Source organism: Protopterus annectens, chromosome 4.part0 (genome assembly GCF_019279795.1).
Source record: "Protopterus annectens isolate FY-2018-M chromosome 4.part0, PAN1.0, whole genome shotgun sequence".
In the NCBI taxonomy this organism is placed as follows: domain Eukaryota; kingdom Metazoa; phylum Chordata; order Ceratodontiformes; family Protopteridae; genus Protopterus; species Protopterus annectens.
The window spans coordinates 753,909,241-753,936,191 of NC_056733.1; the positions used below are offsets into that span (position 1 = coordinate 753,909,241).

Below are 26,951 nucleotides of genomic sequence, written 5' to 3' on the forward strand. Positions count from 1 at the left end.
TGTTATAATATCGACTGTCACAAAGTTGAAACCAAATTGTCAGCATCCTGGAACAAAACCATCACCAAACAATTTTTTTCAAGTTGGCAAGCTCCCCTGCATCCTTCACTCTTCATACTAATTACATATACCAACTCCGCGATTGCACTATAGCAGAGAAAAGTCAAATTCACCAATTCCTACTGTACAGCGATCACTGTAAAAACAGTCTTCTTGCCCTACTAAGCATGTGATGTTTCAGTACATTGACCACATGGTCTTAACCTTATGAAAGTAGGCATTCATTAAATGCTGATATTGCGACATAAATACATTTTTAATTTTGATAATTCTGAAGATATGACACCATCAAGGTCCTTTATAGGTGTATGCAGGAGCGGCCTTAAGTCAACCGGAACCCTAGGCAAAAGGGCTTGACGGCCCCCCCCCCACAACACCTGGTGCTCCCCATCCTGGTCTACCTACACCAAATAAATACTGGAAAAGCACCCCTGCTAGAGCAGCGCCCTAGGCGGCTGCCTATTTGGCCTGTGCCTAAGGCTGGCTATGGGTGTGTATTTTATCTTGCCTCTGGTTACAGAAACCTTGAGGCCAAACAAAGTCAAGCCTTGTATAAAGAAAATAGCAGCAAGGACATCACTCATCTAACTAAAATAGTGCAGTCAACACCATGCCTTACCAACACTTTTGGCCAGAGTGCATCAATGTCAGGGACTCAGGATTGCTATACAATAATTGCAGAAGTGTCCTAAACTATATCTTTTATTACTGTACTGTTCACCTTAATCAATAAATTGGACTTACGCAAACCAGCCCTGGGAGGGTCCACAATCGCAACTAGCTTTTTTGAAACCTGAGAATTAATTAAAGAAGGAAAGAGGTCTTCTGCCTTCCCACAGCGAAATTCAATATTAGTCAGTCCTGAGAAGGGGAATGAGAGAAAATAATTTTAATTAATTTTATGCTGGCAGAAAACAACACTTACAAAATAAAGACAGTACATACAGACACCCAAAGATGTGTGTGAATAAGTACATAGAGACATACCCAACTGTAAGTTATCCACTTATGTACATAACACACATGTTGTATACAAAAAAAAATTCTTAACCAAATTCCACTTAAGTTGATTTAAAAAAGTATATTGGGCACAGCTAGAACACTAATATATGGCAAGAGGTAAATTATACTCCAAAGTTCGTAAGTTTGCCCCATAAGATACCCATTTTTTTAAGTCAGTGGCATGTAGTAAGGTAACTTTTTCCTAAGTCTTAAATATTGCACAGTGATTTTTCCACTACTCAAACCAGAGTCTTTTTATCTAACCAGTTAGAAAGTAGCAATGATGCCATTTAAGGAAGCATAATTAATTTATATATACTATTTATATATCTATATATCTATCTCTCTCATAATTTACACATGTACTATATCTGTTTTCTACAAGTGCATATTGATAATCGCTGAAACATAGTAAAAGTCAGTATTTATTCCATTTTATATACATATAATGGAATGCAGCAGACATTATGTACAGTTTTTAAAACAGCAGGACTTGAAACTGCTAAGTTCAGCATAACATGACAGTATATAGCCTTAAAAGTTTAGGCCTCTCTCCATCAATACCAATATCAAACTCCCATAGCAGATTGCATAGACACGTCTTTGCTTTAAGACTTGCTTACCTAAATCAAGCACTTGTAACTGAAGATACTGACAAACCCACAAGTAGCCCCCCCACCCCACCACCAAAACCTGGCCAAGCACAAAATTGCTAGGGATTCAGCTGGTAGGTCATCGTGAATGCTCACCATGCAGATACTCTTCTCTCAGTTCTTTGTTAGGATAAAATATTCCTAACACATTTTTCATTTACTCATGCAGCCACTCTCATCCTGTCTGACCATCTAGTTTATCTGCCTTCTTTACATGGCAGAGAAGTAGTCTCCCAAACCAAATACCAGACAGCCGTAAAATAAGTAAAACAAACTTTCCAATTAGGAGTCACTAGTCAAGCTGTTTATTTCAGCTCCATCAAGTACTATAGGTTCATAGGTAGGTAACTAGGCTATGGTACTAGGCTATCTGCCCTAGAGCATTTATAAGCCTAGCCAGAATTTGTTGGTTTTCGCCTCCCTTTTAGACTAGATTCCTGAGCCTCTGTCCAGCAGGGCCATAGAAGTGATCTTGAAGAGGGTCAGAGAGGGGCTCTGCCTAACATGGACTGGGATTCTATTCCAGAGCGGGAAGCCTTTGGGATATGAATCTATCCCTCCAGCATGTCCTATTTATTGTTGTGTTAAGGTTTAAATCCCTGGAGCGTGTAGCTCTAGTGGATTTGGTTTTCTTGAGGTGGAGCATGTCGAACAATTCTGGGTTGGACATGGACTTGTATGTCAGGCAGAGATCACCTCTGAGTAAGCGGTAAGCAACTGAGTATAGCTGGAGTTTCTTTAGTCCAGCTGCCTAGGGCAACTGTTTGAGGCCCACGATTCTCTTGGTGAGGTATTTTTGAGGTCTCTCCAACTGTTGCAGGTGTCTGGTAAAGTACATCCTAAATGGGGCGTTGTACTCAATTATGGGCCTGATAAGTGATGAGTAGAGGGGCACGATGACCTCTCGATCTAAATGTGAACCCTTTTGTGATTAGGTGGGCTATATAGAAGGTCTTTCTAACCACTTTGGCAATGTGATTGTCAAAGGAGAGGTTATTATCTACTTGGGTCCCCAGATCCCTGATGACTTCTTCCGTCATGAGTGGATTTCCTCCGATATGGTAGTTTGTGGGTTCTTTGTTTTTCCCCAAAGGGGATGACTATACATTTTTTTTGCATTTAGCTTGAGGACATGGTTCTGACACCAGGTATCATTCTCCGTAAGGCCTTTCTGGAGGATGCTTGTGTCAGCCGGAGAGTCGATTATGTCTCCCAGTTTGCAGTCATCTGCGAACTTGGTCAGCCACAGTCCTCCCGTGTTTGCTTGTACCTCCGAGAAGTATATACCGAACAAGAGTGGTCCCAGGACCGATCCCTGTGGGACGCCACTTGTGACTGGTTAGAGTCGGACATGGTGCCTGCAACTCTGACCATGTGAGTTCTATCCCTGAGCCAGTTTGCAACCCATCTTGTGACGTATGGGGTGATCTTTAAGCTGGTGAGCTTATTTATGATACCCGAGTGGGGTATTGTGTCGAAGGCCTTAGCGAGGTCCAGGTAGGCTGTGTGGACTACCTTTCCTTCATCTAAGGCTTTGGTAACTGTTTCGAAGAAATCAACTAGGTTTAAGAGGCAAGATCTGCCCTTGACAAAGCCAAGTTGGGTTGGGTCCAATGTTTGGAGGTTCCCAATGTCTTTGTTAATGAGGTCCATGATGATGCACTCCATAGACTTGCAGACCAGGCTAGCCAGGCTTATAGGGCGATAGTTCTCAGGATCTGTTGTGGCGCCCCCTTTGTAGAGTGGGATCACCGTTGCTGTACGCCATTCTTTGGGCACATAACCTGTGGAGAGGCCGAGTTGGAACAGTGAGTTCATGTGAGGTTTTAGTTTGTTTTGGAGCTCGTGTAAGATGCAGCCCGGGATACCATCTGGTCCCATCGATGCTGTGTTTTTTTTACTTTAGCGAGGGCTGCTTTCACCTGTGAGTCTGTGATGTCTGGGGACTGCATTCTTCTTGGATAGTCACAGGCCCTTTTAGAGGGGAAGGGGGGGTGAAGTTTGCACTGAACCTGTCTGTCAGGATGTTGGCAATGTCTGTGGGTTCAGTGTATTTTGTGCCATTATGCACCAGCTCAGAGGAGATCTGTGAGCTGACACCCAGATTTTTGACGTAGCTGAAGAATGCCTTGCGATTATCTTTTGAGTCTTTGGCGATTTTTCTTTCGAAGCTGGCATTTGATGATTTTATGAGGGATCGAAGTTTTTTGCTGGTACTGATCAAGGATACCTTCCCTTTATGGGATTTTGCCTCATCATGTAATAGCTTCCTCCTTCTGTTGTATAGCTTGTTTATGGCCAGGGTCCACCAGACTGGCCTCCTGTTCTTGGAGGAGTGAGTCTTTGTTTTTCTTGGGATGGCATGATCCATGCATTCCTGTAGGTGCTCATAGAGTGCCTTTGTAAGGGATTCTGCGGTTTGGGTACCATTTTCCATTTGCCCGGGGGCTTTAAAACTTTCCACCTCGGTCTTGAGAAGTGTGAAGTTTGCTTTGGAGAAATTTTTCACAGTGGTTTCCTTTGCTGGGGGTGGTGTCGGGATGTGGATGTCCACTGTGATAAGTTTGTGGTCTGATCTTACCAACGAGGGATTTACCTCTGGTGTAGAGCATTGAGCCCCCATGTTGGTGATGACCAAGTCCAATATGTTGTCCCCTCTTGTGGGAGTAGTGACTAGTTGTTCCATGGCATTTGAGTTTATAAACTCCAGGAACCGTTGGGCAAAAGAGTTGGGACTTGAGTAGTTTTCCCAGTCAATGTTTGGGTAATTGAAATCCCCCAATATCATTGTGTTTGGTGAGACCTTCATATTTTCCAGTGTTTTCAGGAATGTAAAGTGGGGTTCGTGAGACAAGGTGGGTGATCTGTAGCAGACTATGAACTGGAAAACAATTCTGCCTACTGTTAGTTGCACGTGAATGGTTTCTGCTGCCTCGTGCAATGCCACTAACCTGGAGGTGTGGGTATCCTTGATGAAAATGGATACTCCCCCACCTTTAGTTGTCTGGTCTGGGTTCTGGGGCCGAAAGGAAAGGTACGAGTTGAATCCTGGTAGTGCTAGGGTGCTCTCTGGAGCCTTGAACCAGGTTTCTGTTACTGCACAGATATCGATTTTCTCCATACTGAGGAATGCCTCGAGTGCATGCATCTTGAGGTTTAAACTTCTGGAGTTGAGTAGTATTACAGTACAGTTTTGTACCTACCATAAATGTAGATGTTCGAGTGTTCACCCTGCTGCAGTCATCACCCTTGGGTTATCCTGTCGTCAGGCGGTCCCCGCAGTCGGCCGGATTTCCAAAGTCTTGGTCCGACGTCGGTTGCTGTCGCCTCATCCCTGACGTCAGTGCGCCAGGGGTACATATATTGCAACCGACACCATTTTCTTCAGTTTTTCTTGCCCCAGATGTCAGGTGCCCCCAAAAAAGGTGATCCAAATTAGTACCAAATGGTGTGAATACTGTACAAACACAAAATCCCTTCAGCTATAAGTAAATACATCAGTAAGGCATAGCAGAGATTTAGCCAGTAGATAAGAGGGGTTGGAGGGAGGGTAACCTGGACTGCAGCAGGGTGAACACTCGAACATCTACATTTATGGTAGGTACAAAACTGTACTATGTTCATCGTGTTACCCTGCTGCAGTCATCACACTTGGGTTGAGTCCCAAAGCTAAGGTAGGGTGGAGGTATCAGAGGGCTAGTGGAGGCAATGAGGCCCTGAAGAACTGCAGTGGCGAAGCCCGCCCTGGACTTAGAATAAAGAGGTAAGTGATGGTGTTTGGTGAAGGTATGTACAGAACTCCAAGTTGCAGCTTCTAAAATTTCCTTGGTAGGAACCCCCCTGAAAGGCTGTAGAGGTAGCCGTTGCCCTGGTAGAGTGGGATCTTATGGTAGGAGGAACTGGTTTCCCATGATGGGTATAACAGAATCGTATGCAATGGCCTATCCATTTAGAAATGGTTTGCTTGGATATGGCCTTCCCTTGAGAAGCTGTAGCATAGGAAACAAAGAGCTGGTCAGTTTTTCTGAAAGTCTTAGTTTTATCAAAGTAATAACAAAGCTGCCTGTGAATGTCCAAGGAATGCAGGCGTCTCTCACCTTTGTTCTGTGGATTGGGGAAGAAAGTGGGAAGGTGGATGGTTTGATTTAAAGCTACACTGGAAACCACCTTAGGCATGAAGGAAGGATTAGTTCGTAGAGAAACTCTGTCTTGATGAAAAATGAGAAAAGGTGCCACTGCCATAAGTGCCTGCAATTCTGAGACTCTCCTAGAAGAAGTTATTGCCAGGAGCAGGGCAGTCTTCCAAGATAGGAACTGAAGGTCTGCAGAAAAAGCTGGTTCAAAGGGAGGTAGCGTTAGTTTTTCCAGAACAAAGTTGAGGTCCCATTGTTGGTGTAGGAGCTCTTCTAGGTGGCCTAATGTTTTTTGCCCCTCTGAGGAACTGCCTTAGAAGAGTATTTGAAAATAAAGGTGGATTTGTGTCGTAGTGAGCTGAAATAGCTGAAGCATGGATTTTAATTGAGGAGAAGGAAAGTCCTTTATGCAACATCTCAGCTAAATACTGCAGAATGCGAGGCATATGAGGCTGAGTTGTGTCGTGGCCTTTAGCTTGATTCCAAGCAGAAAACCTTTTCCATTTGTCCGAGTAAGCCTTCCTGGTGCTTGGCCTCCTGGCTTCTAGAATAACATCCAGTACTGCTTGTGAAAGAGGGGCTGGTTGGATGCTTAATTGATTTGCCATGCAGCCAGGTTTAAGGTTTTGAGCTGGCTGTATAGAATCTGCTTGTTTTGCTGCGTGAGCAAATGAGGTATTTGAGGCAATATCCATGGTGGGCTGTGAGCCATATTCTTCAATAGCGGGTACCAGTGCTGGCGTGGCCAGTCTGGGGCTATGAGAATCAGGTCGAGGTTTCTCCTTTTTGACCTTCAAAAGAACCTTTGTGAGAAGAGGTAATGGAGGAAAGGCATATGCGGTCAGGTTTTTCCAACTGAAGGAGAGAGCGTCCACTTTCCAAGCTTGATGGTGGAATGTCCTTGTACAAAATGTTGTCAGTTGGTAGTTTTGAGGACTGGCAAACAGGTCTATATTTAGTAGGCCCCATCTTTAAGTTATCATTGTAAATATTTGTGGGTCTAGTTTCCACTCGTGGGGATCTTTGATGTTTCTGCTTAGGTCGTCTGCCAATGTGTTTTTCTGTCCTGGCAGGAATTGAGCTTGTAACTGGACTTGGTAGGCCAAAGCTGTGTTCCATAAGATTATTGCTTGCCTGCAAGAGGGTAGGAATGTGTGCCCCCTTGTTTATGTACCACATTACTGTGGTGTTGTCCGTCTTTATTGCAAGTTGTCCTGGCTGTAGTAGATCCTTGAAGGCTGTCAGAGCTTTCCGTACAGCTAGCATCTGTTTTTGATTTATGTGCAGTTTTCTTTGTTCTGCAGTCCATAGGCCTTGAATGCATTGTCCTGCCATGGGTGCCCCCCAGGCATAGTCTGAAGCATCTGTTGTGATAGTTTGCCTGGTTGGGGGCAAGGTGAAAGGCTGACCCTTGTTGAGGTAACATGCCTGTGCCCACCATACAAATTCCTGTTGAAGGCAGGGAATGAGAGACATCACTGTGTCCAAGCTGTGGCTGTGTTGAGACCATACGCTTTTCAGGTACCACTGTAATTTCCTCATATGCAGTTTTGCAAATGGTACTATCAGAATGCAAGATGCCATGAAGCCCAAAGCCTGCAGAATTTTTCTTGCAGTTAATTGGGTCTTTGTTGCCATTGTCTTGAAATATTGATTCAGTTGTAGTTGCTTATCTGGTGAAGATAAGCCTTCTGGGCCGTTGTGTCCAAGCTGGCACCCAGGAATGTCATTTTTTTGTGAGGGTAGTAGTTTTGACTTCTTTTCGTTTACTGTGTACCCCAGACAATTTAGTAGATGCTTCACAAAAGCCAGATGATGTAAGAGAATGTGTTTTCTTTCTGCTTGGATGAGGCAGTCGTCCAGGTATGGATATATTTGAATTCCTCTTTGTCTGCAGTATGCAATTACTGGTGCCAGGCATTTTGTGAAAACTCTGGGCACAGTAGATAAGCCAAACGGCAGTGCAGAGAATTGGTTATGGGTTGAACCTGCAATGAAACGGAGGTATCTTCTGCAACTTTGTCTGATAGGGACATGCAGGTATGCCTCCTTAAGGTCCAACGTTACCAGCCATGCTTCCTTGTCCAACATGGGAAGTAGCTGCTGTAGTGTTAGCATCTTGAATTTGGGAACTGTAAGTAAGTGTTTAGAATTGAAAGGTCCAGAATTGGTCTCCAAGCATTGTCCTTTCTGGGTACTAGAAAGAGCCTTGAGTAAAATCCTTAGCCTTGCTCTTGAGTTGGTACCCGTTGAATGGCTCTCATGGCCATGAGAGCTGTAATTTGTTTTTGAGCCTCTGCCCTTTGATTTTGTGGCAGGTTTGGCACTCCTCTTTTTATTGGCAAGGTGTGAAAGTGGAATATGTATCCTCGTAAAAAATAGTGCTAGTTTTCCCCCCAAGGGGGCTGACAAAAGAGCTTTGTTTGGCCAGCTGAGGTGCAAGTCATTGAGTTTGCCTTCTGCTAGGTTGAGACCTGTCTTCTCCTCCCTTCTGGGTTGGAGTACCCCATTGGCGAGGTTTATACTGAGCTTGTGGTTGTCCTCTGCCCCTTGGGTGCCTGTATTTACCCCTCTGAGGTCTGTCAGTGGCTGGAAAGGACCAAGTTTTTTGTTGGCCAGTTTCTGCTGAAGCGAGGGGGTTGTACTTGTAGGAAATCTTTGACTGTCTGCATTGATTTCGCCTTATCTTCCATTTTCTTTAAAACTTCTTCTGCTTTAACTCCAAAAAGAACATCCTGCTGTAAGGGAGCATCTAGTAGTTTTGCTTTAACATGATCAGGCAGACCTTTGTTCCTTTAACCAGGAATGCCTACGTATAACTGATCCAGTGACAGCTGCTCTGCAGGAGGCCTCTAAAGAATCAAACCCACATTGTAAGGTATGTTTGCCCACCTGCTCAGTGGTGTGCAACAAATCCTGTACTTCTTTCAATTCAGATTGTTGAGGGAGGGAGGTTATCTTTTGTTTTAACTGAGAGATCAGAAATTGCTGATACTTAAGCATATGAAATTGACAGTTTAGTGCTCTCATAGCTAAAGTGGCTGAGGTGTAAACCTTTTCCCCCCACCTGTCTAGTGCTCTTGAATCCCTTTCAGAAGGTACTGGATTTTTAGCCATGGAAGCCTTAGCCCCCTTGGGACCCTGGGAGATAGTCTCTGGGTCAGCTACTGGGCTTTTGTAAAGGAATTTGTGGGAATCGGGTACTCTGTAGTATCTGTCAGGCTTGGCCGGGGCAGGAGGTAGAGAGTCAGGGTTGAAACTGGATTCTAAATAGATATCACCCCCAATGATGAAACAGGAGGGATGGCTAGAGGTCTGTGTTGGGGGAGTAAAAGAAACTCTCTGAGCCTTTTTTTGGAATCAGAGTAATCCTGACCTTCCCAGTAAAAATGTTCCCTCATAGTGTGTAAAGTTTCCCCAAAATAGTAGTCTTCAGGTGGGGAAGCTGAGGGAATAGAGTCCTCAGCATCAGAATCTTCATAAGGAGAGAAGGAATAGTCTTGGTCCTCAGAGGAATCCGAAGAAATAGACAGTTGCTCAGAGGAAGCAGAATCTTCCTCTTGTCTAGGCCTTTTGTCAGGAGGAGGCCGAGAACCCCTGATAAGAGAAATCAAATCTTCAGCCATTTTGAGCATGTTTCTTCAGCCATTTTGAGCATCTGTTTCTTAGGCATAGGGCCTTGAACAGGAGACTGAAGTGTAACCTTTTTTGATTTAGAAGGAGTCTTCGACTTAGAAAACGTTTTGACTGTAAGAGTCGTCGGTCTGAAAACGCCTTCAGAAACCGATGGCGTTTCAGAAGCACCGACGTCCTTGGAAGGTAAATCGTTGGAAGGACCTGAAGTAAAAGGCTTCGTTGGCCTAGTACATTCCGTCAAAATATCTGTAGCGGTCTCGGGTTCCAGAAAGTACAGTTTTGTACCTACCATAAATGTAGATGTCCGATAGGTATGCATCTGCAGTCATAACATATGGGTTTGTCCTGCCTCAGGCAGCCCTTCGGTCGGCCGGATTCCAAAGTCTGGGTCTGGCCTCGGCTGATGTCGCACTTTCCCCGACGTCAGAGCTTCTGGGGTATAAAGGCATCAGCCGACGCCATTTTCCTCAGTGTTTCTTGCCCCAGATGCCAGGTGCCCCACCATAATAGATTCCCCCAGCTAGCTGAAAGAGGGGTAAGCACCCTAGGAATACCACAGAGGGGAAGGAGGGTGGGTAATCCTGACTGCAGATGCATACCTATCGGACATCTACATTTATGGTAGGTACAAAACTGTACTATGTCCTTCAAGGATGCATCTGCAGTCATAACATATGGTTAGAATACCATAGCCAAACTGGGGGAGGAGGTACTAAGATAAGGATGGTGTAGTTAAGATCCCCTGTAAAACTGCAGCTGCAAAACCTGCTCGGGATCTGGAGTATAGAGGTAGATTGTAATGCTTGGCAAATGTATGCACGGAGCTCCAAGTAGCAGCTTCTAAAATGTCCTTGGTAGCCACCCCTCTTAGGAAAGCTGTAATGGTGGCTGTGGCTCTTGTGGAATGAGGCCTGATATTTTCAGGAGCTGTCTTTCCATGAAAAGAGTAGCAAAAACTAATGCAATTTCCTATCCATTTTGAAATTGTCTGTTTGGAAATTGCTTTTCCTTGCACTCCAGTTGCATATGCTACAAAAAGTTGGTCAGTTTTTCTGCTGGTTTTAGTTCTGTCCAGATAGTAGCGTAGTTGTCTGTGTACATCCAAGGTGTGCAATAGTTTTCCCCCTTGTTCTGTGGGTTAGGGAAGAACGTAGGCAAATGAATAGCTTGGTTCAAGGATACCCTGGATACCACCTTTGGCATGAAAGTAGGATTGGTTCTCAGAGACACTCTATCCTGGTGAAAAATAAGGAAAGGCTGCACTGCCATTAATGCCTGTAACTCGGATACTCTTCTTGCTGAAGTGATTGCCAGAAGGAAAGCAGTTTTCCAAGATAAGAACTGTAAGTCTGCTGATGCTGCTGGTTCAAAAGGGGGTAGTGTTAATTTTTCCAGCACAAAATTGAGATCCCATGCAGGCAGAGGGGGTCTCCTTGGAGGTTTTACATTTTTGATCCCTCTTAAAAATTGTCTGAGGAGAGGGTGAGAGAAGATAGGAGGATCCATATTGTACTCTGCTGAAATTGCTGAAGCATGAATCTTAATGGAAGAATAGGACAGGCCATTGTGGAACAGTTCTGCTAAATATTCTAGGATGTGTGCTAGGTTTGCCAGTGTGACATCTGTACCCTTTGATGTGCTCCAAATGAGGAATCTCTTCCATTTAGCTGAGTATGTCTTCCTTGTGGTGGGTCTGCGAGCCTCCAGGATAATGTCCTTGACCCTCTGAGATAAGACAGTTTGGTTTTGTTTTAAACAATTTTCCAGACAGTTAGCTGCAGTGTTTTCAAGTTTGGATGCAGGGTCTTGAAGTTGTTCTGCGTTAGAAGAAGAGGCCATAGGGGTAGAGGCCATGAGTTCGCCCGAGACATGCTTCTCAGTAGCGGATACCAGTGCTGCCTTGGCCAGTCTGGAGCTATTAGTATCACCTTTGGCTGTTCCTCCCTGATCTTCAGTAGAACTTTGTACATCAATGGGAGAGGTGGAAATGCATAAACTGTTACGGCATTCCAGCTGAAAGAGAGAGTCCACCCTCCAGGCTTGTGGGTGGTATATCCTTCAGCAGAATTTCTTCAGTTGGTGGTTGAGTGGGGAGGCGAACAGGTCTATCTCTGGCATTCCCCATTTGTTTGTTATGAGTTTGAAGATGTCTGGATGCAGCATCCATTCGTGAGCATCCGTGGTAGTTCTGCTTAAGCTGTCTGCTAGGGAATTCTCTTTTCCTGGTACGAATTTGGCCTGCAGCTGGATGTTGAGATTCAGGCCTAGGTTCCACAGATCCATTGCCATCCGGCATAGAGGGTAGGAATGCGTGCCTCCCTGTTTATGTACCACATGACTGTGGTATTGTCTGTCCTTATCAGCAGATGTCCTTGCTGGAGGAATGATTTGAATGCCTCGATTGCATGCTTCACTGCCAGCATCTCCTTTAGGTTTATGTGCAAGTTTAGCTGGTCTTGAGACCATAGGCCTTGAATACACTTGTCCTCCATGTGTGCTCCCCATCCTAGGTCTGAGGCGTCCGTGATGATGGTCTGCCTTGGTTGTGGTTTGTTGAAAGGCAACCCTCTGTTGGACTGGCAGGCCTGAGCCCACCACAGGAATTCCTTTTTCAGGCATGGAATGATTGGTATCATGGTTTCTAGACTGTGCCTGTGTTGACACCATACATTCCTTAGGTACCATTGTAATTTCCTCATATGTAGCCTGGCATGCGGGATCACGATTATGCAGGATGCCATGTAACCCAGGGCCTGCAGGACATTCCTTGCAGTAAGCTGAGCTTGTCTTGTCAAAGCCATGAAGTAATCTGGGAGTTGCTTTTGTTTTTCTTCTGTGAGAAAAGCCATCTGAGTTATTGTGTCCAGATCCGCCCCCAAAAAGGTTATCCTTTGGGATGGCACTAGTCTTGACTTCTGGATGTTGACTGTGTATCCCAAGGCCTGTAACAGGTGTATGACATAGGCCAAATCCTTTATTAGTTTTGTCTTGTTGTCCGCTTGTATTAGGCAGTCGTCCAGGTATGGGTCGATTTGAATTCCCTGAAGCCTGCAATGTGCAATTACTGATGCCAGGCATTTCGTGAATACTCTGGGCGCAGTAGATAAGCCAAAGGGCAATGCTGAGAATTGATAATGCTCTGATCCTGCAAGAAATCTGAGGTGTCTTCTGCAATCTGGTCGTATAGGGACGTGCAGGTATGCCTCCTTGAGATCTAGAGTCACCAGCCAAGACTCCTTGCCCAACATGGGAAGAAGTTGCTGTAGGGTCAGCATTTTGAATTATGGCACAATGAGATATGTGTTTAGTGCGGACAAGTCGAGAATAGGCCTCCATTGGTTTTCTTTTCTTGGTACAAGGAATAGTCTGGAGTAAAATCCTTGGCCTTGTTCCATAAATGGTACCCTTTCTATCGCTTTCATCTGAAGTAAATTGTTGATTTGTCTTAAAGCCTCTGGCTTCTGGTTTGGTGGAAGGTTTGACATTCCGCTCCTTTTTGGTAAAGTGTGGAAGTGAAACCTGTATCCTTTGTCTATTGTTTGCAATGTCCATGTGTCTTTGTAATGCAATGCCAGTTTTTCGAGAATAAAGCCAGCTTTCCAAGGGTGCTTCCAGTTGTTCCCTGGTAGGCGGAATCAGAGTCAAGTCATTGTGTCTGTCCTGTGGAAGTGGTTGTAGTTGCAGCTGTGGCACTACTCCTCTGGTTGGCAGTCTGCCACTGACGACCCTGTAGGCACCCTTTGATTGACCTCTGCCTCTTACGTCTATTCCTGCCCTCTGTGCTCTGGAGGTGTCTGGAAAGGACCAATTCTTTGAAGGCCAGTTTCTGCTGAACCTCGGAGGTTGAACCTGTAGAAAATCCTTTACTGTTTGCACAGATTTTGCTTTTTCTTCCACTTTCTTTAGAATCTCCTGTGCAGGGGAGCCAAATAAACTTTGTTTCTCCATTGGAGCATCTAGGAGTTTAGCCTTGACATGGTCTGGCAAGGATTGCTCTTTTAGCCAGGCATGCCTCCGGATTACTGCCCCAGTCATAGCTGATCTAAATGAAGCCTCCAGTGCATCATAGCCACATTTTAAGAAATTATTACTGACCTGCTGAGAGTTGTGTACCAAATCCTGAAGGGACTTGCGGTCTAAAGGTTCAGGAGAAGAAAGCTTTTTATTCAGCTGATCTAACAAATATTCCTGGTACTGTATCATATGGAATTGACAGTTTAATGCCCTGGCAGAAAGAGCAGCAGATGTATAAACCTTTTTACCCCATCTCTCTAATGCTCTTGACTCTCTTTCAGAGGGTAGGGGGTTTTGGCAGTGGCAGCTGCAACACCTTTTGGGCCCTGAGAAATAGTTTCTGGGTCTGCAGCATGGGCTTTATACAAGTGGAAGTGAGAATCCGGGGCCCTGTAATATCTGTCAGGTTTGGCAGGGCGGGGAAGAGAATCAGGGCAGAACTGACATCATTATACGCATCATCAACTACAGTTAGCACAGGTGGTATGGCTAAAGGCCTATGCTGGGGCAAATGTAAAAATGTCCTTAATCTTTTTCTAGAATCAGAAAAATCCTGACCCTGCCATTGAAAGTGTTCCCTCATTGAGTGCAAAGTCTCCCCAAAGGAAAATTCTTCAGGAGGGGAGGCAGAAGGAATAGAGTCTTCTGCATCTGAATCCTCATAAGGTGAATATGCCCCTTCCTGATGGTCTGATAAATCAGATCCATCCGAGGAGTAATCAGAGGAGAGAGGTTCAGGGGGTTCAGTCCTAGGCCTTTTGTCAGGAGGAGGGTGGGAGGCCCTGTCTGGGAGAGGTTGGGAACCCCTAATCAAAGATATAAGGTCCTCAGCAAGGCTGAGAATCTGAGAACTTGAGGAAGGTTTCTGAGAAGTAGATTTGGCAGGTAAAGCTTTTGAAATTTTGGCAGCTTTAGCCCTGGAGAAGGCCTTAATAGACATAAAAGCAGGGGGCCTAGCTGCCCCACGTGCAGGTGTAGAAATGTCCAATGGAATGGTGTCGGACAATTCTTGTGCGCTTGCTTCTTCGGTAGGGATTTCTGAAGCCGACTCAGCCGGGGCCTCTCTGGCCTCGGTTGTCGGAGGTATGATTTCGGTAGAAGTAAGAACCGAGGACTCTGTTTCAGCCGAAACAGAGACACTCGCGGTAGGCCTAACCGTGGTTTCAGCCGAAACCGTGGGCCGCAAGTGTCGGTCCTTTTCCCTGCGTTTTTTGGCCATATGTGTAGTCGGAGTCTCCGGCATTTTATATGCAAAAGCGGATCCAAAAAACTCTTCTGCAAACTCCGACCGACATCCAAGAGTCCGTCGGTTGAAGGAGGCACAGGCTAAACAAGCTGATACGTCGTGGTCTGGGCCTAAGCAAGGAAGGCAGTAAGAATGGAAATCCTTATGAGGTATTTGTTTCCCACAAGTTAAACAATTATTTACTTTGTCTGACATCGGCTGAGGCAAGAAAGAGTCCCCAACGGGGTACTTAGCTTTTTTAGAAGTCTTCGGTAGCTGAAATCTCTGGATCTGACCGACCGGCACTTGCGAACAGCTTCTGCTTCGGGCACTGCGCGGCAAGAAAGACTGAGGAAAATGGCGTCGGCTGATGCCTTTATACCCCAGAAGCTCTGACGTCGGGGAAAGTGCGACATCAGCCGAGGCCAGACCCAGACTTTGGAATCCGGCTGACCGAAGGGCTGCCTGAGGTAGGACAACCCATATGTTATGACTGCAGATGCATCCTTGAAGGACATCTGCGGTAGTCAGAGGCTGCGTCGGAGCCTCACTGATAACCGGAGAACTGGAGACCGGATCAACTGAGGCCTCGGAATCGGGCTTAGGCCTGGGCTGTCGGTCCTTGCCCCTGTGCTTTTTGTGCACGCCGGTAGTCGGCATCTCCGACGGCATGTTTTAGTTAAATTTTCTACCAAAATAGTGTCGTGCAAGATCAAATCGTCTTTTAATAGTACGCTTATTAAATCTAGCACAAAAACGACAAGTGACGTCGTGATCAGGGCCTAGGCAAGGTATGCAATAAGAATGAAAATCCTTATGAGGTATTTGCTTCCCACAAGAAATACAATTGTTAACTTTTTCTGACATCGGTCTGAGGCAAGAAAAGTTTCCCCAACGGAGTACTTAGCTTTATAGAAGACTTCGGTCTGAAATTCGAATTCGACAATCTCAGGAGTTGGCCGACCAGCACTTGCGAACTGCTTCTGCTTCGGGCACCGCGCGGCAAGAAAGACTGAAGAAAATGGCATCGGTTGCAATATATGTACCCCTGGCACACTGACGTCAGGGATGAGGCAACAGCAACAGACGTCGGACCAAGACTTTGGAAATCTGGCCGACTGCGGGACTGCCTGACGACAGGATAACCCAAGTGTGATGACTGCAGCAGGGTAACACAATGAACATCCTTAGTTTCTTGTTTCTGGTATTGTCTATGGAAGTGGGTTTGACTTTTGGGCTTTGCCTAAAAAAGGCACTATGGGGGTGGCAAGAGCCTTAGCCAGTATTTGAAAGCCCAAAGGTGACCATTGCAAGCCGTCCCTGGCGAAGCAACGTGGCTCGTCTAGCATGTCATCCCAGGCTGACAGACACTGGATCCCCTTTGAATGACACCAGTAGCTTAGCCAATTAAAACTGATCATTTTGTCTTTATACTGCGGCATCATTCTTGGTGAGGGAAATATGCTACTCAGGTTCATGGTCATACCGGCCAGGGCTACATGATCAGAGAGCTCCTCCAGGTCTCTTTTCATGTAGTCCAGGGAGGTATGTTTCAGGTCATTCACACCAATATGGACAATGACAGAGTCATATTTGTACCCGCTGTGGAGTGACCTGAGTGCTTGTGTTATGTGGCGGATCCTGGCTCCCGACAGGCAGCTTTACAGTGACCTTCTCCTGGTTCAATCTAGTGAGTGGGTGTGCCTGACTATAGAGTCTCCAATTACTAGTGTTATTAGGTGTGTTATTTAGCCTTGGTGGCTGCGACTGTGTGGCACACTGATTTCATGAGATACGGGATACGTGTAAGTTATTGTGGGGTGGTGGTTGCTTGGGTGTCTGCTTTGGAGGTCTCTGCTGTTTGGCAGATTTTTATTTAGAGCCTCCGATTATGTTTTTGTGAGTTTATGTGTCATGTTTGCTGGTGTGTCTGGTCTATGTGAGACTGGATTTGTGGTGCGAGTGGTTTCCTTCTCCTCCTGACTGGGTGTCCCAAGTCTTGGATTGAGCGAGCTCTGCCTCCAGTTTGGCTGTATAGTTGCATCTCTCACAGATATTTGCGTTTGTTGGAAGAAGGAGAGGGTTGTCTGTGTACATAAGGCAATTGTAACATTGCCTCAAGATTCCCAGATTCACCAGCTGGACTGGAGAGTATACCTGAAACTGCGCTTTGGACATGCCTGGATAGTTTAAGGAGCTGGTTTATTGACTGACTGGAATGGACGAATAGGGGACCTTTTACTACTGGGTAGTATCAGAGGGTGTAGTGCTAAAGTTTGTTAGTGTTTACTGAGAAGTTTGAGTAAGTGCTGGGCTGTAGAATTAAGGTTTTAGTGCTTACTTTGAGAGTTTAGTTTGTTCTAAGGGAAAAATTGAAGAGCAGACTTTGTGGAGCCGGGAAATGTTTAAAACTGCTTAAACGGCACTGCGCGACATTGCGCGATATGCAAAATCGCACAAAACCATGCTAAAGCGGGTTTTAAAGCAGGGGACCTGAAAGAGCTAGGAATTAGCCCAAAATGGCCAATAAACAACTAGTTTCTGAGCTGAGACCACTCCTCCAGGGACAGATAGGCTGCTCAAAGCTCCCCACTTTCACTGGTGAACAGAGAAGCTTCCTCCTATCCAAGTAAGGATATGGGCAACACAGGAACTTGTACTAAAGCCCAGAATTCAGCAGAACCTGAACTCAGGACTATTCTAGCTCAGAAAAGGCAGGAAACAAGGATATATTATTTTGTTTTTTTTTTTCTTTTTTTTAAGACGGTAACAGATAACAGGAAAACACAGTAAATGCTTTGCACAGGCTAGCGCACTTGAGTGGGCAGCCTCAAACAGTTAAATTAAACAACCAAAACAACTTTAAAGTGCAGGTAAGCCAAACCATCTTTTTCTGGAATTATTTACAATTTTGCACAGACGGCAGACATTCAACATGGTTTTCTCTCAGTCCAGCTGCCTCCAAGAGCTCCACCAGACAGTGACAAGTATGTATGGCCTAACAAGCAAGAGGGAGGGGTGACATGACGTCCTGGGGCTGTCATTCATAGCACACCAAATGGAGAATCATTTTTCGTTTGCCTATTGGTTTAAGCAGGTAAAAGCTAATCCCTGGGGACCCTTTTCAGCCACAACAGGGTTGTAACAGCATTACAAAAAGATAGCACCATAAAATAAAGCCAAAGTAGAAAAAGATGCATTCAAATATAGCTACATATTCAAAGTAATCAAAATCAGCAATGCATATTCTAACCACAAGCAAATTCAAAGGTGGACACCATTTTAACATATATAAAATAATCTACTGTTTGTACCTTGGAGATGCCTACAAATCATAGCCTTTGGCTGGAGAGGGTAATGTACACCAAATCACTATACAAGCCCATGTGTACAATTTGAGATGCCTTTAGGATGTTAAGTACTGGCATTAAAAAATAATTAGTGAAAGGAAGGAGAGAGCAGATGTTGCCATGACATAAATGCAAAAGTTTAGGCCTCCATCAATGTAAGCACTTACCCTGCCATCTGTAGAAAATACAATGAGCTGTTCAAAGAAAGCTATGATGCAATGGCTAAATGGGCGATTAGTATCCTTGTGTGAAAGTACAGGCCGTTGCCAAGGGCAGGGGGGGTGGGGGGAAGAGAAGGTATGGCAGTGGTGTTTTTTCTTATCCTGAGTGTCTCCATTCTGTGGATACATTTAGTACAGTGTGATGTGATGGACAGGAATATTCAAATGTACTGATTAGAAAGTACAGTTGTGTATAATTACCACAAATGTAGATGTTTGAGTGTATTCACTGTTGCAGTCCTGACTTGTGGGATTTTCCGCAGTGGAAGCCCTTGGCTGGCTCGACTACCAGAGAGACTATTTCCTTCTCCAGGAGCTGGTGGATGCCCTAACTGACAACCCTATGTTTGGGTATAAAGGAAGTTTCTGACACCATGACGTCAGTACTTTCTTGCCCCCATCTAGCAGGAGCCCCTAGCAAGTGTCTGAGGTCAGAGGTCTGAGACCCTGGAATCCAGAATAGTAGAGAAAAAGGAAGAGGACAGAATCACCCAGACAGAGGGTGAGTGCCCTAGCCCATTCAGTAGATCAAAGGGGAAGGAGGAAGAGAAATAATATTGCAACAGTGAATACACAAACATCTACATTCCTGGCAAGTGTACACAACAGTACTATGTTTTTAATGTTTCAATGTTGCATTCCTGACTTGTGAGATGATTCCCAAAGCTGAAAAGGAGGGAGGATGTAAGTTTAAGGAGGAATGATGATGTCCTGCCAAATGGAAGTGGCAAATCCTGCCCTGGGCTTGGAAAAGGTAGGAAGATTCTAATGTTCGGTAAAGGTACGCACGGAGGACCAAGTTAGCTGCTTCCAAAATGTCCTTTGTGGCCACCCCTTAAGTAAGGGCTGTAGATGTAACAGTAACCCTGGTGGACTGTGTCCTTACGACATCAGTGAGCTTCTTTCCATGATGGCCATTACCAAATGGAGATACAGTGGGAGATCCATTTGGAGATTGTTTGCTTTGAAACTAATCTCCTCTCAGAGCTACTGGCAAAGGCCACAAAAAGTTGGTCTGAATTCCCGACATTCTTGGTTCCGTCTAAACAGTAAAGTAGTTGCCTATGCACATCCAAAGAATGGAGGATCCTTTCCACCTTGTTTTGGGGGATGGGGAAGAAAGTAGACAGACATATAGATTGATTTAAGGAAGTCTCTGTCACCACCTTGGGTATAAAGGACGGGTTAGTCCTGAGTGAGACTCTGGGTGCAGGATGATGAAGGGTACCACACACAAGGGCCTGAAGCTCAGACACCCTCCTGACTGAGGCAATAGTTAGTAGGAAGGCAGTCTTCCAGGACAAAAATTGTAACTCAGTGGAAGCAGACAGTTTGAAGAGTGAAGGACAAAAATCCCAAGGAGGGACCACAGAGTTTCTGGGAGATCTAATATGGACAAACCCTTTCAGAAATGGTTTCATGAGGGGGTGAGAAAAGAAAGGAGGCTGAGAAGGCAGAGATGTAGATTTAGCTAAAGCATGGATTTTAATGGGAGGAGTAGGAGAGGCCCTTTTCAAAAAGGGTGGATAATGATGAATCAATGAAAGGACTCAGAGACAGATGAGGGTCTGTGCCTTCTGTCTGCACCAAAGGGAAAATATTTTCCATTTTACAGAGTAGGACTTCCTGGAGCTAGGTCTCTTAGCCTCTTTTAGAATGCCCAGGACCTGTCAAGGAGAGGTTCTCTGCATGGGATCAAGGTACCATCCATGCTGACAATCTGAGTGTCTGCAGGTTGGGGTGTATTATTCTGCCTCTGCCCTGTGTTAGTGAGTGCACTCTGTGGCAGCTGCCATGACTCTGTGCTGGTACACCTGGGGAGCAGAAGGTACCAGTGCTGCCTGGACCAATCTGGGGCTATCAAGATTACTCCTGACCTCTCTTCCCCTATCTCTAGCAATACAGTGGAGAGCAGTGGTATTAGCACAAAGGCATAGATAAAAAGGCCCGTCCAAATGAAAGAGAAGGTACCCATCTTGCAGGCTAACTTCTGGAGCAGAAGTTTTTCAATTGAGCATTTTCCTTTGGTGGCAAAAAGGTCTATTTGTGCCACACATCACTTTTTGGCTATGCTGAGAAAGACTTCCCAATGCAGTTTCCACTTGTGGGGGTCAGACAGGCTTCTGCTGAGGTGATCTGCCGTTTCCTTTTTCCTGATAGGTATTGTGCAATGAGGTGCAACCCTAGGAAGTGAGCTGCTTTCCAAACGTCTGTACAAAATGGCTAGATGGCAAAGCAGGTAAGAATGGGTTCCTCCCCTTTTAAGTACCACACAACTGTAATACTGTCTTTCTTCATCACCTGCAGGACTTCGGGTTTCCATTTCTTTTGGAAAGCAATCATGCATTTTTGGACTGCCATGAGTTCTTTTAGGTTTGTGTTTGCATCAGATCTTGGGAGTCCCAACTGCCTTGAATTTTGAAGCTGCTGAAGTGGGCTTCCCAGGCTATTTTTGATGCAGCTGTCATCAAAGGTTGTTCTTGAGGGGTGAACCTGAAGGGGAGACCTAGATTGAGAGAATTTGCTTGAGCCCACCAGGCAAACTCCTTCCTGAGGCAGGGAAACAGTTTTATCTTGAAGGTGAGAGGCTGTGATGTTGGGCACCAAACATTCTTGAGGTACCACTGAAGTTCTCGTGCAGTGTGTCCAGGGGCAGCATAAGGATGGAATGGGCCATTTAAACCAGGACCCTGGGATACTCCCTGGCTGTGAGGTAATCCCTGGCTAAGATTTTTTTGAAACAGAGTCAGGAAGGAGACTTTTCTGGGGATAAAAAGACCTTCTGGGATGCAGAGTCCAGAAGAGCTCCTAGAAACACAATCCTGTTTGTGGGTTCTGAGATTTTCATGCATTGATGGTGAACCCCACCGAGGTTAAAAAAAAAACAAAACAAAAAAAAAAAAACACTCTGGGTGAAAATGAGGTTGAGTTTTTCTAGGTCTGTTGGCAGAATAAGGCAACTGTCCAAGAAGGGGTAAATCTGAACTCCCTTTGCCCTGCAGAAAGCTATCACTGGTGCTAGTCATTTTGTGAAGACCCTAGGAGTAGTAGACAAGACAAAGGGCAAAGCACAGACTTGATACTGTCTGGTACTTGCTTGGAAGTGCAAGAAACATCTGTGATTCCTCTATGGGAATATGGAGGTAGGCATCTTTTAGGTCTAGGGTAACCCATGAAGGCAGTGGTGGAGATCATGGGCAGAAGTTTTTGAACAGTTAGCATTTTGAATTTTGGGACCTGTAGGAACTGGATGAGCTTTGACAGGTCCAGAATTGGCCACCAGGTACCTTCTTTTCTGAGTACAAGGAGTCTGTAATAAAAATCTCTTCCCTGTAAGTGTTCTGGCACAAGTTCCACAGAACCTTCAGCACACAATCACTGTTTGGGTTAATGCCTCATATTTTTGGGTTGTAAGGATATCTGGTAGGCCTGAGTAAACAGAGGGTTGTTTGAACTGGAGTTTGTAACCCTTTGAAATTTTTTTTTAGCACCCAATGGTAATGACAGTGCAGTTCCTGTGGAATAGTGATAACCTACCCACCCTGGGAGAGGGGTTAGTGAGTACCATGCCCGAGTCATGGTTGCTTCCTGGTGGGGTCCTGTGAATGAGAACTCTCTGGTCTACTGAATCTGCTTGGCTGTTAGTGCCATCTCTGGCTCCTTTCTCTACTTAGGTTTCTTTGTCTAGGCTTAGAATGAGTTGGAAAGGACCAGGCTTTGTAAGGACATTTTCTGCTGAAGTGAGGAGGCTGGACTTGAAGTTCTTCACAGTCTACATGGATTTGGTCTTATCCTCCATTTTCTTGAGGACAGCTTCAGCCTTGGTAAAGGTATGCACTGAGGACCAAGGAGCTGCTTCCAAAATGTCCTTTGTGACCACCCCTTTAAGTAAGGCTGCAAAGGTAACAGTAGTCCTTGTGGAGTGTATTTACAGCATTAGGGGATTTTTTGTCCAATGAGGCATCAAAAAGACTTGATTTGTGGTGGTCTGGGAGGGACTGCCCTCTCAGTCAGGCATGTCTTTTGATGACAGGACCTGTGGCTGCTGCCCTACTGGAGGCTTTCATGGCATAATAGCCACAGTGGAGAGAGTGTTCCACTACCTGAGAACAGGAACTGCAAAGTTCTATCAACTCCTTAGACAGGGCCTTGTTTTCCATGTCCAATTTCTGTTTAATCTGCTCAAAAACAGTTTTTTGGTACTTAACCATATGCAACTGACAGTTAAAAACTCTCATGATGGGGGGAGCAAATGTGATTCTTTCCAAATCTGCCTAGGGCCTTACTTTCCTTCTCAGTAGGCAAGAGAATTTTGGAGAAACTTGCTTTTGCTCCCTTACAGCCTAAAATCACTACAGGATTCTTGAAGTGTTTGAGTATCTAGAACCCTGTAAAATCTGCCAGTTTTTCTAGGAACAGGAGGCAGAGAGTTAAGTTTCAAGGAAGAATCCTGGAAGACATTGTCTATTACCTCTAAGACAGGGGTATGGAAATCCCCTAATCCTTTTCTTAGACTGTGGGAAATCTTCAGCTTCCCACTAGAAGTGCTCTCTCAAGGTATGCAAGGTTGCTCTAAAAGGAAATATCCTCAGGGGGGAAGCTGATGGCAAGTTTTCTTCAGAGTCAAAATCTTCATAGGAGGCAATGGAAGCACCTTAAAAAGATGAACTCCTCCAGGTCCAAGTCATCATCAGAGTCCAAAGAATCAGAAAATTCTTCTGGAGGGGTGTCACTTTCTTTTACCTGGTGAGTACTCAAGAGTGAGTAAGGTGTCTGGATCTCACCAGGGAGATTAAATCCTCAGCAAACCTAAAGTTCTTGTAGGCAGGTCTGGGAGTAGAATCTGGCAGGCCTAGGCTGAGACAGGGCGGGAGCAGCTTTCAGTTTTATTTCAAGGCCAACCTCCACCCCTGGACAGAGACTCCCACAAGCAAGAAGCTGTAGAGAAGTCTTGATGACGCAAAGAAAGTACAGTTGTGTACACTTACCATAAATGTAGATGTTAGAGTGTATTCACTGTTGCAGTCATCACATTTGGGTTATCTACTTGCAGTAGCCCTCAGTCGGCCTGATTAACACAGTCTTGGGTCCTGCGTCGGTTGCGGTCTCTTCTTCTGTGATGTCAGATAGTCAGGGGTATAAAACACGCAGCCGACGCCATTACATCAGTTTTTCTTGCCCCAGATGTCAGGTGCCCCCCTAATGGGAAGCAATTAAATCTATAAATATACAAAGTTATACCTGCAACAAAAAAGCAAATACACCAAAAAGCTTTTAAGCATAGTAAAGGAGAGAAGAGGTATAGCCAAAAGAAATCAGGGGGCTAGAGGGAGGGTAATCAGGACTGCAACAGTGAATACACCCGAACATCTACATTTATGGTAAGTGTACATAACTGTACTACATTCTTTGTGTTTCACTGTTGCAGTCGTCACATTTAGGTAGATTCCCAAAGCTAAGTATGGCAGGAGGAATTTAAATAGCATTAGGACCAGCTATAAGGCCCTGCAAGACTGCAGTGGCAAAGCCAGCTCTGGATTTAGAGAAAATTGGCAAATGGCAATGCTTGGTAAAAGTATGTACAGAACTCCAGGTAGCAGCTTCTAGGATGTCCCTGGTAGGTATAACACCTCTGAGAAAGGCTGTAGAGGTAGATGCAGCCCTGGTTGAATGAGGTCTGATCCCCTGTGGGATAGATTTTCCATGGTGCTTATAGCAGAAATGAATGCAATGGCCTATCCATTTAGAAATGGTTTGCTTTGAAGTAGCCTTTCCCTCTGTCCCTGCCGCAAATGCCACCAATTGTTCAGATTTCCTTTGAGGTTTAGTCCTGTCCAAGTAAACTCTAAGTTGCCTGTGCACATCTAAGGAGTGCAGTATCCGTTCCCCTTTGTTCTGTGGATTAGGAAAGAAGGTTGGCAAATGAATGGACTGATTAAGGGCCACACTGGATACCACCTTGGGCAAATAAGATGGATTGGTCATGAAGGACACATTGTCTGCATGAAAGATGATGAAAGGCTCCACTGCCATAAGGGCCTGTAATCCAGATACCCTTCTTGCTGAAGTAAAGAAAGCCGATTTTCAAGAAAGGAATTTTAAATCTGCAATAGCAGCTGGCTCTTAAAAAGGAAGGGTGAGTTTCTCCAATACAAAGTTAAGGTCCCAGACTGGAGTTGGAGCTCTCCTGGGTGGTCTTAAATTGTTGGCCCCTCTAAGGAACTGCTTGAGCAGTGGATGAGAGAGAAGAGGGGAGGGTTCTGTGTTATGAGCTGAAATGGCTGAGGCGTGAATTTTTATTGAGGAAAAAGACAGGTCCTTGTGAAGCATCCCAGGTATTGTAAAATCTGAGGTAAATTGGGCACTGCTGTGCTCATCCCTTGAGATTGGTTCCAGGCACAGAATCTTTTCCATTTTGCAGCATACGATTTTCTAGTACTAGGCCTCCTTGCCTCTAAAATGATATCCATCACTGGTTTACTGAGGGATGGTAAAGGAGCGATTAGGTAATTAGCCAGGCTGCTAGATTCAGTGATTGAAGCTGAGGGTGCAGAATCTGGTTCTCCTGCTGAGACAGCAGGGTAGGAGTCTGAGGCAGGTGCTATGGGGCCAACAGTGACACACTGCGCAAGAGGGGGTACAGTGTTGGCGTGGCCAGTCTGGTGCAATCAAAATCATCCTTGGTTTATCTTGCTTGATCTTTAGTAGTACCTTGGAGAGCAGAGGCAGAGGAGGAAAGGCATAAATTGATAGGTTTTTCCAGCTGAAGGACAGAGCATCCACTTTCCAAGCTTGTCTGTGGGGAGTCTAATTGATAGTTCTGGTGGGAGACAAACAGGTCTATATCTGGGCTCCCCCATTTGTTTGTCAACATGTTGAAAATTCTTGGTTCCAGTTCCCACTCGTGTGGGTCCATGAGGTTTCTGCTTAGTTTGTCTGCCAGTGTATTTAGTTTTCCTGGCAGGAATTGAGCTGGTAGATGCACTTGGTAGCTCAAGGCTGTGTTCCACAACACCATGGCTAGCCTGCAGAGGGGGTAAGAATGTGTACCCCCCTGCTTGTTTATGTACCACATAACAGTGGTGTTGTCCGTCTTTACCATTAATTGTTCTGGAAGAATGTAGTCCTTGAAGGCTGTCAGAGCATTCTCTACAGCTAACATTTCTTTTTGATTGATATGGAGGTGCATCTGACTTGGGCTCCATTTGCCCTGAATACACTTCCCTGCCAGGTGAGCCGCCCATGCACAGTCTGATGAGTCTGTTAGGGTTTGGGTGGCAGGGGTAGTGTGAATGGTAGCCCCTTGTTTTGGTGGCAGGCCACTGCCCACCAAAGGAACACTAGGTGCAGGCAAGGTATGATAGGACTCATTGCTTCTAGATCCTGAGAATGCTGACACCATAGGCTTTTTAGATACCATTGTAGTTTCCTCATATTCAGCCTTGCATATGGAATTAGAAGAATGCAGGTGATCTGTAGTGAGGGTAGGGAACAGGTGGAGGAGACCCTGGAGAGGTGGAGATATGCTCTAGAGAGAAGAGGAATGAAGGTCAGCAGGACTAAGACAGAATATGTGTGTGTGAATGAGAGGGAGGATAGAGGAATGGTGAGGATGCAGGGAGTAGAGGTGGGGAAGGTGGATGAGTTTAAGTACTTGGGATCAACAGTTCAGAGGAATGGTGAGTGTGGAAGAGAGGTGAAGAAGAGAGTACAGGCAGGATGGAGTGGGTGGAGAAGAGTGTCAGGAGTGATTTGTGACAGATGAGTACCAGTAAGTGTGAAAGGGAAGGTCTACAAGAGGGTAGTGAGACCAGCTATGTTACATGCGTTGGAAACTGTGGCATTGACAAAAAAGGCAGGAGTCAGAGCTTGACATGGCAGAGTTGAAGATGCTAAGATTTGCACTGGGTGTGACGAGGATGGACAAGATTAGGAATAATTATGAGGGTCAGCCAAGGTTGGAAGGTTTGGAGACAAAGCCAGAGAGGCAAGATTACGTTGGTTTAGACATGTGCTGAGGAGGGATGCAGAGTATATTGGGAAAAAGATGCTAAGGATGAAGCTGCCAGGTAACAGGAAAAGAGGGAGGCCTAAGATAAGGTTTATGGATGTGGTGAGAGAGGACATGCAGGTGGTTGGTGTGACAGAGCAAGATGCAGAGGACAGGAAGAAATGGAAACAGTTGATCTGCTGTGGTGACCCCTAATGGGAGCAGCCGAAAGAAGAAGTTGTCAAATTAATTTGTTTCTCTGGCGTGAGGAAAGCCATCTGGGAAGCTGTATTCAAGCTTGCTCCCAGGAATATAATTTATTGACAGGGTACCAGGTGTGATTTTCTTTTCGTTTATGGTGTCCCCCAGACAAGTGAGTACCCTTTGTACAAAGGCCAGATGTTTCAAAAGTATGGTCCTGGCTTTCTGCCTGAATTAGACAATAGTCCAGCTATGGGTATATTTGAATATTTCTTTGCCTGCAAAATGCAATGACTGGAGCTAGGCACTTTGTGAATATCCTGGGAGCAGTAGATAAGCCAAAGGGCTGTGCAGAGAACTGATGGTGCATGCACCCTACTTTGAAGCGTAGGAATCTTCTGCAAGATTCCCTGATTGGGATGTGCTAGTATGCTTCCTTTAAATCTAGTGTTGCCAACCAGGCATC

At 45.3% G+C, this 26,951-nt stretch overlaps 1 protein-coding gene across 2 annotated transcripts in view; it reads right to left on the reverse strand.

Moving 5' to 3' along the window:
- Positions 1-26,951, reverse strand: part of TRMT2A (tRNA methyltransferase 2 homolog A) — an 826,498-nt gene that overhangs the window by 272,127 nt on the left and 527,420 nt on the right. For both annotated transcript variants that reach the window (XM_044068710.1, XM_044068711.1), the window contains exon 10: positions 805-921. In XM_044068710.1, coding sequence (XP_043924645.1) covers positions 805-921 — 117 coding nt within the window. The remainder of the gene's footprint in view (positions 1-804; positions 922-26,951) is intronic.